Source organism: Triticum urartu, chromosome 4A (assembly GCF_056163025.1).
Source record: "Triticum urartu cultivar PI428250 chromosome 4A, HENAU_Tu73, whole genome shotgun sequence".
In the NCBI taxonomy this organism is placed as follows: domain Eukaryota; kingdom Viridiplantae; phylum Streptophyta; class Magnoliopsida; order Poales; family Poaceae; genus Triticum; species Triticum urartu.
This window is the reverse complement of record NC_141876.1, coordinates 541,243,419-541,255,115: the sequence shown is the minus strand read 5'-3', so window position 1 is coordinate 541,255,115 and position 11,697 is coordinate 541,243,419. Positions and strand designations below refer to the sequence as shown.

The following is an 11,697-nucleotide window of genomic DNA, read 5'->3' as shown; positions in this document are numbered from 1 at the left end:
GAAGGGTTGGATGAGTGCAAGCTGGATGTACCATTAACGACGGTGATGTGCATTGATTGGGGAGACGAAGATTATAAGAGGACAAGGAAGAAGAAACTATTTGATGTGCATGAGGATACTAAATGTAGTTATCTCACATGATTAATGTTGAACCAGTGGGATATTGATGCCCCCATTCCAACGCACGGACAATTGCCTAATATGTCTATCTCTATTTCTATCACTTAAAAAATAAGTAGTGTTTCTTTTTCTGTCAGGCAGAACTGTTTGTCAACCGGTTCCCACTTCCCATCATATCCCTCCATTGATTTTTTTTTCATCCATCTGAATTTTTCCCACCACGTCAGATATAATCACACCTCACAACACGCCGCTCAATACGGGCAAGATTCGAAAAACATTTATTTATACAATCACATCATACTGTTGCAATGCACAGGCATTATTCTTTCATCGATACAAAAAGACACATGGGCAGATTCAACAAATCTCGCCCATCAAACCATGTCAATGCAACGACCTATATTGCTTCAATGATGAACACTTAGCATATTTTAGCGTGCAATTAATATCACATCAAATATCAACGTATACAATATCCATGTAATTAATGCGTGATTGTTATCCTGCCTAATACCAATGTACAATTAATTTTCTTGATGATATTAACATGCATATTGCACGTATGCATTTACTTGTAAAATCGAATTTATTGTAGTATGGACAAAACATCACTCCATGTCATAATGAAATCACCTATGCATTTGGCATCGTAGATAGCAAACAATTGGAGTATGCCAACATTTACGGGGAGACTTTTCGACTCAAAAAGATAGTCTAGATTCATCATCTTATATCACAACATGTACCATATACATCCTCCAAAATCACAAATAATGATTCAATTCAATAGATATTACAACATTTTTCGGCGCCGCCGAATTTATCATCTCATAACCGGTGGGAAAGAAAAGGAAACAATGGAATCCAAGCCTAAACCAGCAACAACCTACGAATTAACTTTAAAAATCGGCGCTGTATCCTCGAAAAAAGAAAAAAAGTCCGCACTGTTTCCACGTCACGGGCGGAAAAGCTGCGTGCCCCCGGTATATATCACCCGAATTCTCGACTCAAGAACCCAGCCCACTAGGCCTCTCCGTCCTCCGATCCCTCGTCTCTCCCAATTCCGGTTGCTCTCGAGGTTCTCGCGGCAATGGCGGGCTCCTGGCGAGCTGCAGCGCTGGCGGTGGCCATGGTTTGTTGGGCCGCGAGCAGCTGCGTGCTCGGGTTCCCGGAGGAAGATTTGGTGGGGCGGCTGCCCGGGCAGCCGATCGTGGGGTTCAGGCAGTTCGCCGGGTACGTGGACGTGGACGGCAAGGCCGGGAGGAGCCTCTTCTACTACTTCGCCGAGGCGCAGGACCACGCCGCCGGCAAGCCGCTCACGCTCTGGCTCAACGGAGGTCTGTACCTAGTACCTACTCATTTCCTTGTACCTTTTCCTCCTCCACTCTACCTTTTTCTTGCACGTCCTGAACTGGAAACACAAACAACTTCCTCCCATTTGTTGACCATCCGATCCACACCTGCCAAGCAAAAAATAAATCAGTTTTGTGAGTATCTTTGAGGTCACCATCTTCACTACCTCCTCCGTTTATTTGCATATATAAAATTTGGTCAAAGTCAAACTAAACAAAGTTTGACCAAATTTATATTAAAAAAATCAACATCTACAATACTAAAATTATATGGTATATGAAAGTTAATTTCGTGATGCATCTAATAACATATTGTGAATATTGGTATTTTTCTATAAAGTTAGTCAAACATTTTAAAGTTTGACTTTGATCGAATTTTATATGCAAACTAAAAAGAAATGGAGGGAGTACCTTGGAGCCTTGCCTCATTGGGCTTTGTTTGTTGTGGTCCTTGAGAATTTTAAAAAGAAGCGAGGCACCATTTTTGCTTTCATTCCATGTATGCACACACACACACACACACACACAAAAGATTGTGCTTCTTTTCTTTGATGTAACACAGTACCTTGCTACACTACGATGTGCATAAAGATCTCAGTACATACTAAATATGGAAATGTGATTGCTAACTGTATGTTGCTGCAAAATTTCACTGATGTTCAGGTCCTGGCTGTTCTTCGGTTGGAGGCGGCGCGTTTACGGAGCTTGGCCCATTTTATCCCAGAGGAGATGGTAGAGGCCTTCGATTAAACAAGAAATCATGGAATAAAGGTTGAGCTTTTGACAAACATCTCTCCGATCACATCTTACAGGTGAAAGAATGTGTAGATCTTACTAAATCTTAGTTGCTTTATCTTTCTAAATAAATTCGCAGTGTCCAATCTTCTATTTGTTGAATCACCAGCTGGAGTTGGATGGTCCTACTCCAACACTTCGTCAGACTACAATACAGGAGATACACGGACTGGTAAACTGATGCGATATTGTGCACATCGCTGGATACCGGTTGTTAGCCTGAATACGTCGATGTGACCGTATGTTTCTTTAACTATATATATGCAGCTAATGATATGTACAAATTTCTGTTGGGTTGGTATAAGAAGTTCCCGGAGTACAGATCAACAAGCTTATTTCTCTCTGGAGAGAGCTACGCAGGTTAGGAAGGATTTCAAGTTCTACTCTACGAATCTACGTTTCAGTTATCTCTGTTCTATGGTGCGTGATTTTGCGTTAATAATAATGCAGGGCATCATATACCGCAGCTAACCGATGTTCTTCTCACGCACAATGAGAAATCAAAGGGTTTTAAGTTCAATATAAAGGGGGTAGCTGTAAGTAGTCAAACAAAGCCTGGTCCTCTCTTGAATCAACTATTATGGAACGGAGGGAGTACTTACTAGTTACTGGGACTATTTTGTTAACTCTGAGATTACCTTGAGTAGATCGGGAATCCGTTACTCGAGCTTGACAAGTATATCCGCGTGAGATATGAGTACTTCTGGTCTCATGGTATGATCTCCGATGAAATATTTCTGGCCATAAAGAAGGATTGTGATTTTGAGGATTACACATCCGGTAACCCCCACAATGAGAGCAAGTCATGCAATGATGCCATTGACGAGGCAATAGCTATGGTTGGAGAATATGTCGACGACTATGATGTCATTCGTGATGTCTGTTACCCATCAATTGTGATGCAGGAGCTACGATTGCGCAAATATGTATGCTCTTGCTTCCTCATGGTGCATGATATTTTACACCAGAACCTTTTGATTGCTCTTATGTGACTAGTGTTTTTGTGCAACCTAGGTGACCAAGATCAGTTTAGGAGTGGATGTTTGCATGTCATATGAAGGTAACTTCTACTTCAATCTTCCAGAAGTGCAGCATGCTCTTCATGCTAATAGAACACATCTACCTTATAGCTGGAGCATGTGCAGTGAGTAAGTGCTTCTATTGCTACTTCTGTCAAATACATCCGTTTGGCAGTTTCAGTAAATAAATATGTAAAGAGAGGAGAGTCGGAGTAAACAAACTGCTCATCTTTGTAACTCAAAATCACATGGACCATTTAAAATCATGTGCCAGTGTGCTGAATTTCACCGGAAAGGATGTTTACACCAACATCTTGCCTTTACTTCAGAGAATAGTGGAACAAAAGATACCAGTTTGGGTATTCAGGTATGTTAACTTACCTTTTCGTACTCCCATATACGAGTATATTTTTTCAGATAATTTCTTTCGTTCCATGTGCAATTTGCTATGACAATATGAATTAACGTTGCAGCGGCGATCAAGACTCTGTCGTGCCCCTCTTGCGCACCCGAACCCTTGTGCGAGAGCTAGCTCATGCAATGGGGCTGCCCGTCACAGTGCCGTACAGTAGTTGGTTCCGCAAAGGCCAGGTACACTACTATGCTATGAACACAAGTTGAACTGCAGATGTCCAATTTGATGATATGATAGAACATGAATGTAACATCTGTTGCTCTTCTTGATTTTCAAGGTTGGAGGCTGGGCAACCGAGTACGGTAATATGCTCACCTTTGCAACAGTGCGGGGCGCATCTCACATGGTGCCATTTTCACAGCCAGACCGAGCTCTCGGCCTATTTCGCTCGTTTGTGCTTGGACAGAGGCTCCCAAACACAACCCATCGACCCATTGACTAAGTGTACCTACAAAAGCAGCTGGATATAGAAAGAGAAGTTAAGTTCTCAATGATGTATAAGATGATCAATAAGTTCTTGATTCTGTAGAAACATTGGAAAAGTAATGCATGCATGCTAGCGAGTAGGAGTGTGATCTTTATCATATTTGCACCCCTGGAAGTCTGGAACACATATTCCAGAGTAATTGTACAAGCAATTATGTGGGTGTAGTTAATTTGGGGGGCACTTGCAAATGTAACTCTGTCTGAATCATTTCAGCGGTCCACACCAAATGAATGTTAAAAAGGTTCGTCAAGAGAAAATGTTGCCAGTTAGGTGACATTTACTTTATTGTTGCTAATGGAATGCTGGTATGATTTGCTGATCTTGTTGTTCAAAAGGCCAAACTTATTCAACAGCTTATCCAGGAACCCTTTTTTTTACTTGAGACAAATGTATTATGTAACAAACTTCTGTCCAGGGAGCACTAAAGTTACCTGCTCTCAAATGGCAGGGGCAGTTCCTTACCTTAATCAGGGTTATTTTCTAAACAAATTCAGCTGGACCAGTGTGCAAGGACACAAGGTCCAGAAAGCAGACCTGCATCAAGAGTAAAATATTCAAGCTAATCTGCATAGAAGGACAAAAAGAATACATTGCAATGCTTTTCCTGCTGGTCCAGGCTCAGCAGTAGGTGTCACGTTTGTTCTCAGGATGCTATCTTAATTTGCACAAAACATCGCACTGGAAAAGATTGTTAAGTTGATTAAGTCCTCATGCGCATATGCCAAGTGGGGCTGTATGCGCACAAATGAAAAATCATGAAGAGAAACTTGCCTTTTTGCTCCTTCAAACGTGCCCTGATCCTGGTTGTGGCTTCAAGGGGTGTTGGTCAGGCCACTTTCTTGTGAACCATAGTGCCGATTGCTTGCACTTGATCTACGGCCAGTCATTTGAAGTAAAGTGGGAGGTGTCCCTGCCTTTGTAGTTCTTCTTGTAGAGCCCCTGAACAACAACATGACGCCTTTCGGGGTTCACCTCAGGACTGACAATTTGAACTTAAGGCCTCTGTCACAAACACAGAGGAGTGTCACAAACACAGAGGAGTGGGGAGGTCTGTACCCTGCAGAAGCCTTTCTTTTGGTTTCATATATGATTTCTGCAGTTCTAGCAACCTCATTGTCTCAATGTAAACGTTTGTAGCACCGTAAACTTACTGTGCAAAGTAATTTCAGCAAGCTCATGTATATGTAAAATCATTGAGTTCCACCTGAAAATTACATCATTGCAAGGGCTAGTCTAAATTTATAGAAGAGTTCCTCAGTTCATTTATTTTATTCTCCAAATCCTTCTATACTACTCCCTTCCGATCCAAAATAAGTGTCGTGGTTTTAGTTTGACTAAAACCACGACACTTATTTTGGATCGGAGGGAGTACATAACTCTCTCATATTGTTTCATTGGCTATCTAGCTAGCTTATGAAACCCATTTACTCAAATCAACAGAGACACCATTCTCATCACACAGCAGGTCGATCCTGCACGGAGTATACACGTACGACTCCTGCACACAAGCGGGATGATAAACATCTGGTACCGGACAAAGATCACCAAGGTACTCAAGCTTGGAGGTGCTCAGGTAGTAGGCATAAGCGCAACGCTTGTACTGGTGGCCCAAGAACACAATCTCCTTATGAGGATGGTACCCCAAGAAATCCAGCCAACCAAAGGCGCCACCCCCTTCTTCTTCCTCGACATAGGCGCCATCATCGTCGCCGTTGTCAGAGTCCCATTCTCGGCATCTCTGTTCCGCAGATGATTTCCGTCTCCTGGGATCGTCCAGGATCCAAGACTTCTCAGTGTTTTGGAGGTTTTTGCGCATCAGTTGCCCGACGGAGGGCTCGAGGTCGGCGTGATGTGCCATCTCCCACACCGGCGTCGCCGTCGGTGATTCTTCTTCGGTCAGTACCCAAACCTGGAGATTTAGCATGTCGATGATGGTGCAGTAAACCCCCTTCCGAGACTTGCCCAGGCGTGGCATAGCCCACGGACGCTCGGCGACTTTGGTGACTCCTGGGGTTTTGATCACCACATACTTTCCCGTCAGCAGCGACAACCTGCAGCGTTGATGATGTAGCAAGCAAATTATCAGTGTCTATGGGATGCTGCTATGGTGATTGGTTCATGTACCTGATGATGAAACCGCCGCGGCAATGGACGTAGAGCGATTGCCGCCAGTAGACGGCGTCGCGGCGGCGCGGCCCGCAATCGGGTAGATAAAATCCCATAATGTAGCTGGATGACAGTGGATCCGACCACATGTCGGCCACCGTCCCGGCGGCGGCGCCTTCCCGGACGAACGCCCTGTAGTCCCACCGGCCGGTCTCGGACGAGAACACCTGCACCACGTACGGCGACGGCGGCCATTCCATAAGCCCCAAGGTGTCCTTGGCCTCGATGTGCTCGCGCTGACGGGGCCTCGCAGGCTTCCGCGGTTCGTCCTCCGAGTCCGAGGACAACCAGTCCTCCTCGTCGGTGACGATCTGAGGCGGCGGCGACGACTCAGAGTCCGCAAAGAAGAGCCGCGCAACGTTGAATGGCGGCAGCGGCGGCGGGTCGGTGGGTTCGGGGGCCTCGGGCTCGCCCGGCAGCTCGGGGAGCAGGAGCACCTCGTGGTGGAGAGACACGAATGGATCGAACACGAGGTAGGCGGCGGAAGCGACGCCCCAGGGCTCCGAGCACGGCGCGGGCGGCAGCACCGCCGACCTCCGCGTGGCCGGGTTGTAGACGAAGCGCGCGCCCTCGCTGGCCTCGCACAGGAGGAGCCCGTTGCAGTGGTCCAAGAAGGCGGTGCACCAGCTGGTCGGCGCATCGGCGAGTCGGGTGTCGACGCCGCCGGTGGGCCCCCCGCGCGCGAAGAAGTAGGTGCCGCGCGAGGCCTCGGGCATGTTGACGAAGGCGCCGCTCGGCGCGCCCGGCAGGAGGTGCGGGAGGAGCAGCCTGCCGGCGTCGATGGTGGCGCGCCAGTACCCACAGACGCGCCTGCACGGGGCGAGGTGGCGCGCCGGGACGCGGCGCAGGATGTCGGCGAGCAGCTCTTCGGGGAGATCCATCGCCGGCGGGCTCTCCGGATCTGCGCACGACCGCACGTACAGAGCGGCGGATGCGATGCGTGGAAGTTGTAGAACTTTATTTTTTTGTTGACAATTCGTGGAGTTTTTTTTTTTTTGAAAGCCCAGCCCAACATATATAAGTATAACTTTGCTCGGCAGTAAACCCTCTATGATTCTCAAAAAATGTAAATCCTCTTTTTTTAGACACAAAATGTAAATCCTCTATTATAACGAAATGAAATGATACACTTGGGCTACTGGTTTTCGACCTTCCATGTGATTTTCAGAAGGTTCCGACCGATTTTCCTTCATCTTCTTATGTTTTCTTTATTGAATTTTTTTCTAGTTTTATATTTTATTTTCTCCATTTTTTCCTTTTTAAATACAAGTCAATTTTTTGCAAATACATGTTGATGTTTATTATATACAAGTTGAATATTTTCCATGTACACATTTAACATTTTTCAAAGATATAATTAATGAACATTTATAATAATATATATTGTACATTTTTAATACATAGTTAAGATTTTTTAACACACATTCAACTTTTTAAATATCATGAACATTTTTGCAAACGTGCCAGCATCTCTTAAGTCTTTATAAATATTTTAATGGCACAAATATTTGATTGCTTATTTTTTTAAAATATGCATATCATTAAATATCTTTTCATGATACTTCAGAAAATTGTTCATGGCATTTAAAAATAAAAAAATAGAAAACAATGCTCGCACAAATTTAAAAAATGTTCATAACATATAAAAAATATGCGCGCCATTTATAAAATATTAATAAGTACTTAAAATGTTTGCACATTAAAAATGTTCATTTTGCATCTTAAAAGAATCTTCAACGTGCATTTTGAAATGTTCATTGTGTACCGACAATAAATGAATTTTGTACTACTCTATACAATATGTGCGGTATTCTATGGATGTCCTATTGGTTGCTCTGTGAATGCCGGTCCCTCCCAAAGAATGAGTCTTTGCACTATTCTGTCGAGGTCATATTGGTCGCTCCGTGCGATTAAATGTTGATCCCTCCCAAAGAGTGACTCACCGACTGGCCCAACCCAGATTACAAGCATGGAAGCTGGATTGTTTTCTATTCTACTGGTTAACAGTTGTTTTTTCCCTTAAAAACAACCTTTATTTTAATTTAAAAAGTGTAAAATAAAATTGGGAATTTATTTATGAACATAAACATTTTATTAAAAAATAACATATTTAAAAACTTGTGAATAGTTTTTTGAATTTTTTTAACATCTTGAGAAAAACATGAATTTATTTACAACTAGATTTTTTTATGAATATTGAACATTTAAAAAAACAGATTTTCTATTTTTTAACATTTTTAATAAAACATAAATATTCTTAACCATGGGATTTTCAAAAATGTTTTAAAAGACAAAAACTGAAACATGTAAATAAAATTCAAAAAAATAAAAAGTTAAAAAATAGACTATAACCATTTCCTGAAACAACAATTTGTAGCAAGCTAAACATGATAAACGAGCCGACCTATCTTATGTTCTATTTGATGACTCATTGTGCAATTGGGCCCTATTCTCAAGTAATAATTCTCGATGAGATCATGGGCACCGACAGTTAATGGGCCAGACATCCATGGTACGTGCCTCCACACCTGTTGCCCGCTCTTTCACTGATACAGATCTGAATAGAAAAGATCCCTCGGCACCGACCGACCATTGATCACGCGTTAGTGATAAGCCTTATCACTGACCGGCCTCTCCTGAGGTTTCAGTCATATTGACTTTTAGACTTGGCAAGATGGTTATCACATACCGGTCTAAAACTGACCGGTCAGTGATAGCTTAATAAGAAAAAGTACCAAAGATCACTAACTGGCTGCATAGTGTATTCAAATATGACCCTTTTCTCGATGGTAAGTATTGTTTCCTTCGCGGCCTGTTATAATCAATTATGCGCTGCCGCTCCACAGTGAAAACCTCACTGCCCATCCCCAACACCACTCTCTCCCTTCACCGCTCTCGTCACCACTCTCTCCCATCCGTCATGTTTTTGGCCACATGTATTCTTTCCTCTTTTACCTCCCATCTGCCCCGACAAGTATCGCTCGAAGAGAGTCTGGCTCCACGATCGACATCATGCAACACAAAGACGTAGATCGACCATCGCCCAACACGGTTGCGCCTTTACACCCTTCGTGGACACTGCCATTTCTGTTTCTGCACAACACATATCAAACTTGCAATTTTAATATCCGAAAGGCTACTCTACTCTCGCCCACGGTATTTTGCACTGTCTTACTATATGTTTCCTGATTTATTTTTTTCTTTTTTTGTCATTTTCTTTTTTTTTGTATTTCTATTTTTAAAGAAGTATAAATATTTTCTTGAAAAACTTGGACACTTCTAAAATTACATGAACAATTTTGACATGCATGAAACTTTTAAATTTTATACTAATGTTTTCAGAATACATGAACGGTTTTTAGTAGCATTAACATTTTAAAAATACAAGTTTTACCAAAATATTTTTATAAAAGTAGAGTAATTTTATTTTTATTTTCAATTTGATTATAATTTACATATTTTTCAGCAAATATCCCAAAAAAAAGTATGTGTGTGAATGTGCTGCACTGACGGTAGGGCCCACGTGGGCGATCGGTTCGGCCTACAAGTGCATGAGATAAGTTACATGAATGGGCCTTACATTATTAGACGAACATTGTGAGCCCATCACCAAATACTAAGTTTATCGGGATTAGAGTTAAATACATTGGAGATGCATTAACTTATCCTGCGCAATCAGTTTAGTGTCTAAAGTTGTAAAATACATTAAACTGGTACTCAAACTTGTATGTTCGTGCAAATACGGTATCTCCATCTGTATCCAAATGTCTGTCCTATCCGTGTGGTGTGCCAGCGTGGCAGTGCCCCACCTGATACGGGCTGAGAGTTGGGAATGTGCTGGGTGGCCCGCGTGTGAGGATTTTTTTTAATAGAAAACCCACTTATATTTTATTTAATCACATAGAAAAACCCCACAAATTAGGGTTTTTTTTTGCGTGATGTCGGATTGAACTGGTGACCTCATGATAATGGATTGCAGTGCACGCACGGGTTGTCCGCTCTGCCATACTCTGCTCAACAGATATTGCCAAGGTCGAACTCTATAAATTGCATTGCTATGCATAAAGTAACTTTGGAGCACCACCGCATTGTGTCCTTTTTTTCGAAGTTCAATGAAACGGTTTTTTACAGCTACAAAAATTATGAATTGATTCGTACGTGCACATAAAGAAGTGTAATATACCCGTGTGATTTTCATCAGAATCTATGTTTGTACGTGGGAGATAAAAAAGACAAATACATCCAAAAATCAGCTTGGTTTTTGGCTTGATTTTTGTATCTTTTTGCAGGGTATAATATAACATAATTTCATACGAAATGTGAAAATCACTTAGAGTGCATGCATATGTTTTTTTTGTGTGAAAACAATCAACTCATTTCAAACCTTTAAGTGACACTTTTTAGCCTTTCAAAAAAAGCATTCGTAGTGGCGACCGTGCTCCAAAAATCTGCTTTGGTTACTATGTACCTCTTCAATTGATATTTCTTTATATATGATGCTTCTATGGACCTGCAGAAGTTTTATTTTTGAAGTTCTTTATTTTTAGTTTTCATATTATTTTTACCATGCAAGAAAAAAGAAATATAAGAAAAATACAACTGCCATAAACTTAAACAAAGTGTTAGTGCATTTGAGAAATGGTCAACATGTTTTTAAAAATTGGTTCTCATGTATTTAAAACTACAACATGTTTTTGTTTTTTTTTTGTTTTGCATTAAAAATTGGCAATGTGTATTTTTTTAAAATTTCAACGTGTATTAAAAATAATTCTGTAACATATTGAATAATTGTATTAAAAAGTTCAACACAATCCTTTTAATGCATGTTGAATAGTTTACAAAATACAACTTTTTCAATTTGTTACTAATTAAGTATTTTAGAAATACAATGAAGATAAACAATAATAGTGTGTGCTTGTTGTCCAAAATGAACAGACATAAATTGACACAATATTTTCTAATATAGGCTGGACTATTTCAGTTCCCATAAATTTTTGAAAAAGTTCTTCTCTACCTCTTTAAAGTACACAATAAGTAAAATTAAAAATATATTTAAAATAAGAAATAATTCATATTGTATTTTTCATATGGGAAAATTTTATGCGCCACGAAACTAAACAGAAACCTGGAAATGAAATAAAAACAGCTTGAATGAAGCATTGAAGGGGTTCCGTTGAGTAAATTCAGCTTGAATGAAGCGTTAAAGGCTTCACGGCATCTCCAACAGCCGCGTCAAAAAACACGCATGCAGTAAACTGGCGTTTTAACACGCGTGGGGCGTTTTCACGCACTCCAGCGTTGGTAGGAAAATAGCGCGCGGGAAATAATTACGTGCGTGCG

General features: G+C 41.5%; 2 protein-coding genes and 1 pseudogene across 2 annotated transcripts; 2 read left to right on the top strand and 1 right to left on the bottom strand.

The window, feature by feature from the left end:
* The first annotated feature begins 1,086 nt into the window (after positions 1 to 1,086).
* LOC125554106 (serine carboxypeptidase-like 42) lies at positions 1,087 to 4,288 on the top strand. Its single transcript, XM_087518826.1, has 10 exons — positions 1,087 to 1,460; positions 2,139 to 2,246; positions 2,350 to 2,442; positions 2,538 to 2,630; positions 2,721 to 2,806; positions 2,918 to 3,196; positions 3,285 to 3,418; positions 3,564 to 3,656; positions 3,763 to 3,880; positions 3,982 to 4,288. Exons 1-10 carry the CDS (start codon positions 1,214 to 1,216, stop codon positions 4,144 to 4,146), a joined length of 1,416 nt encoding a protein of 471 aa, XP_087374952.1. The 5' UTR covers positions 1,087 to 1,213; the 3' UTR covers positions 4,147 to 4,288.
* A 202-nt stretch (positions 4,289 to 4,490) lies between these two features.
* On the top strand, positions 4,491 to 5,318 carry LOC147976487 (E3 ubiquitin-protein ligase SINA-like 10; annotated as a pseudogene).
* Positions 5,319 to 5,539: 221 nt separating this feature from the next.
* Positions 5,540 to 7,267, bottom strand: LOC147976486 (uncharacterized). Its single transcript, XM_087518825.1, has 2 exons — positions 6,316 to 7,267; positions 5,540 to 6,242 (listed from the first exon to the last, which is right to left on the bottom strand). The coding sequence occupies exons 1-2, from the start codon at positions 7,236 to 7,238 to the stop codon at positions 5,603 to 5,605; spliced, it is 1,563 nt and encodes a 520-aa protein (XP_087374951.1). The 5' UTR covers positions 7,239 to 7,267; the 3' UTR covers positions 5,540 to 5,602.
* Positions 7,268 to 11,697: the final 4,430 nt, after the last annotated feature.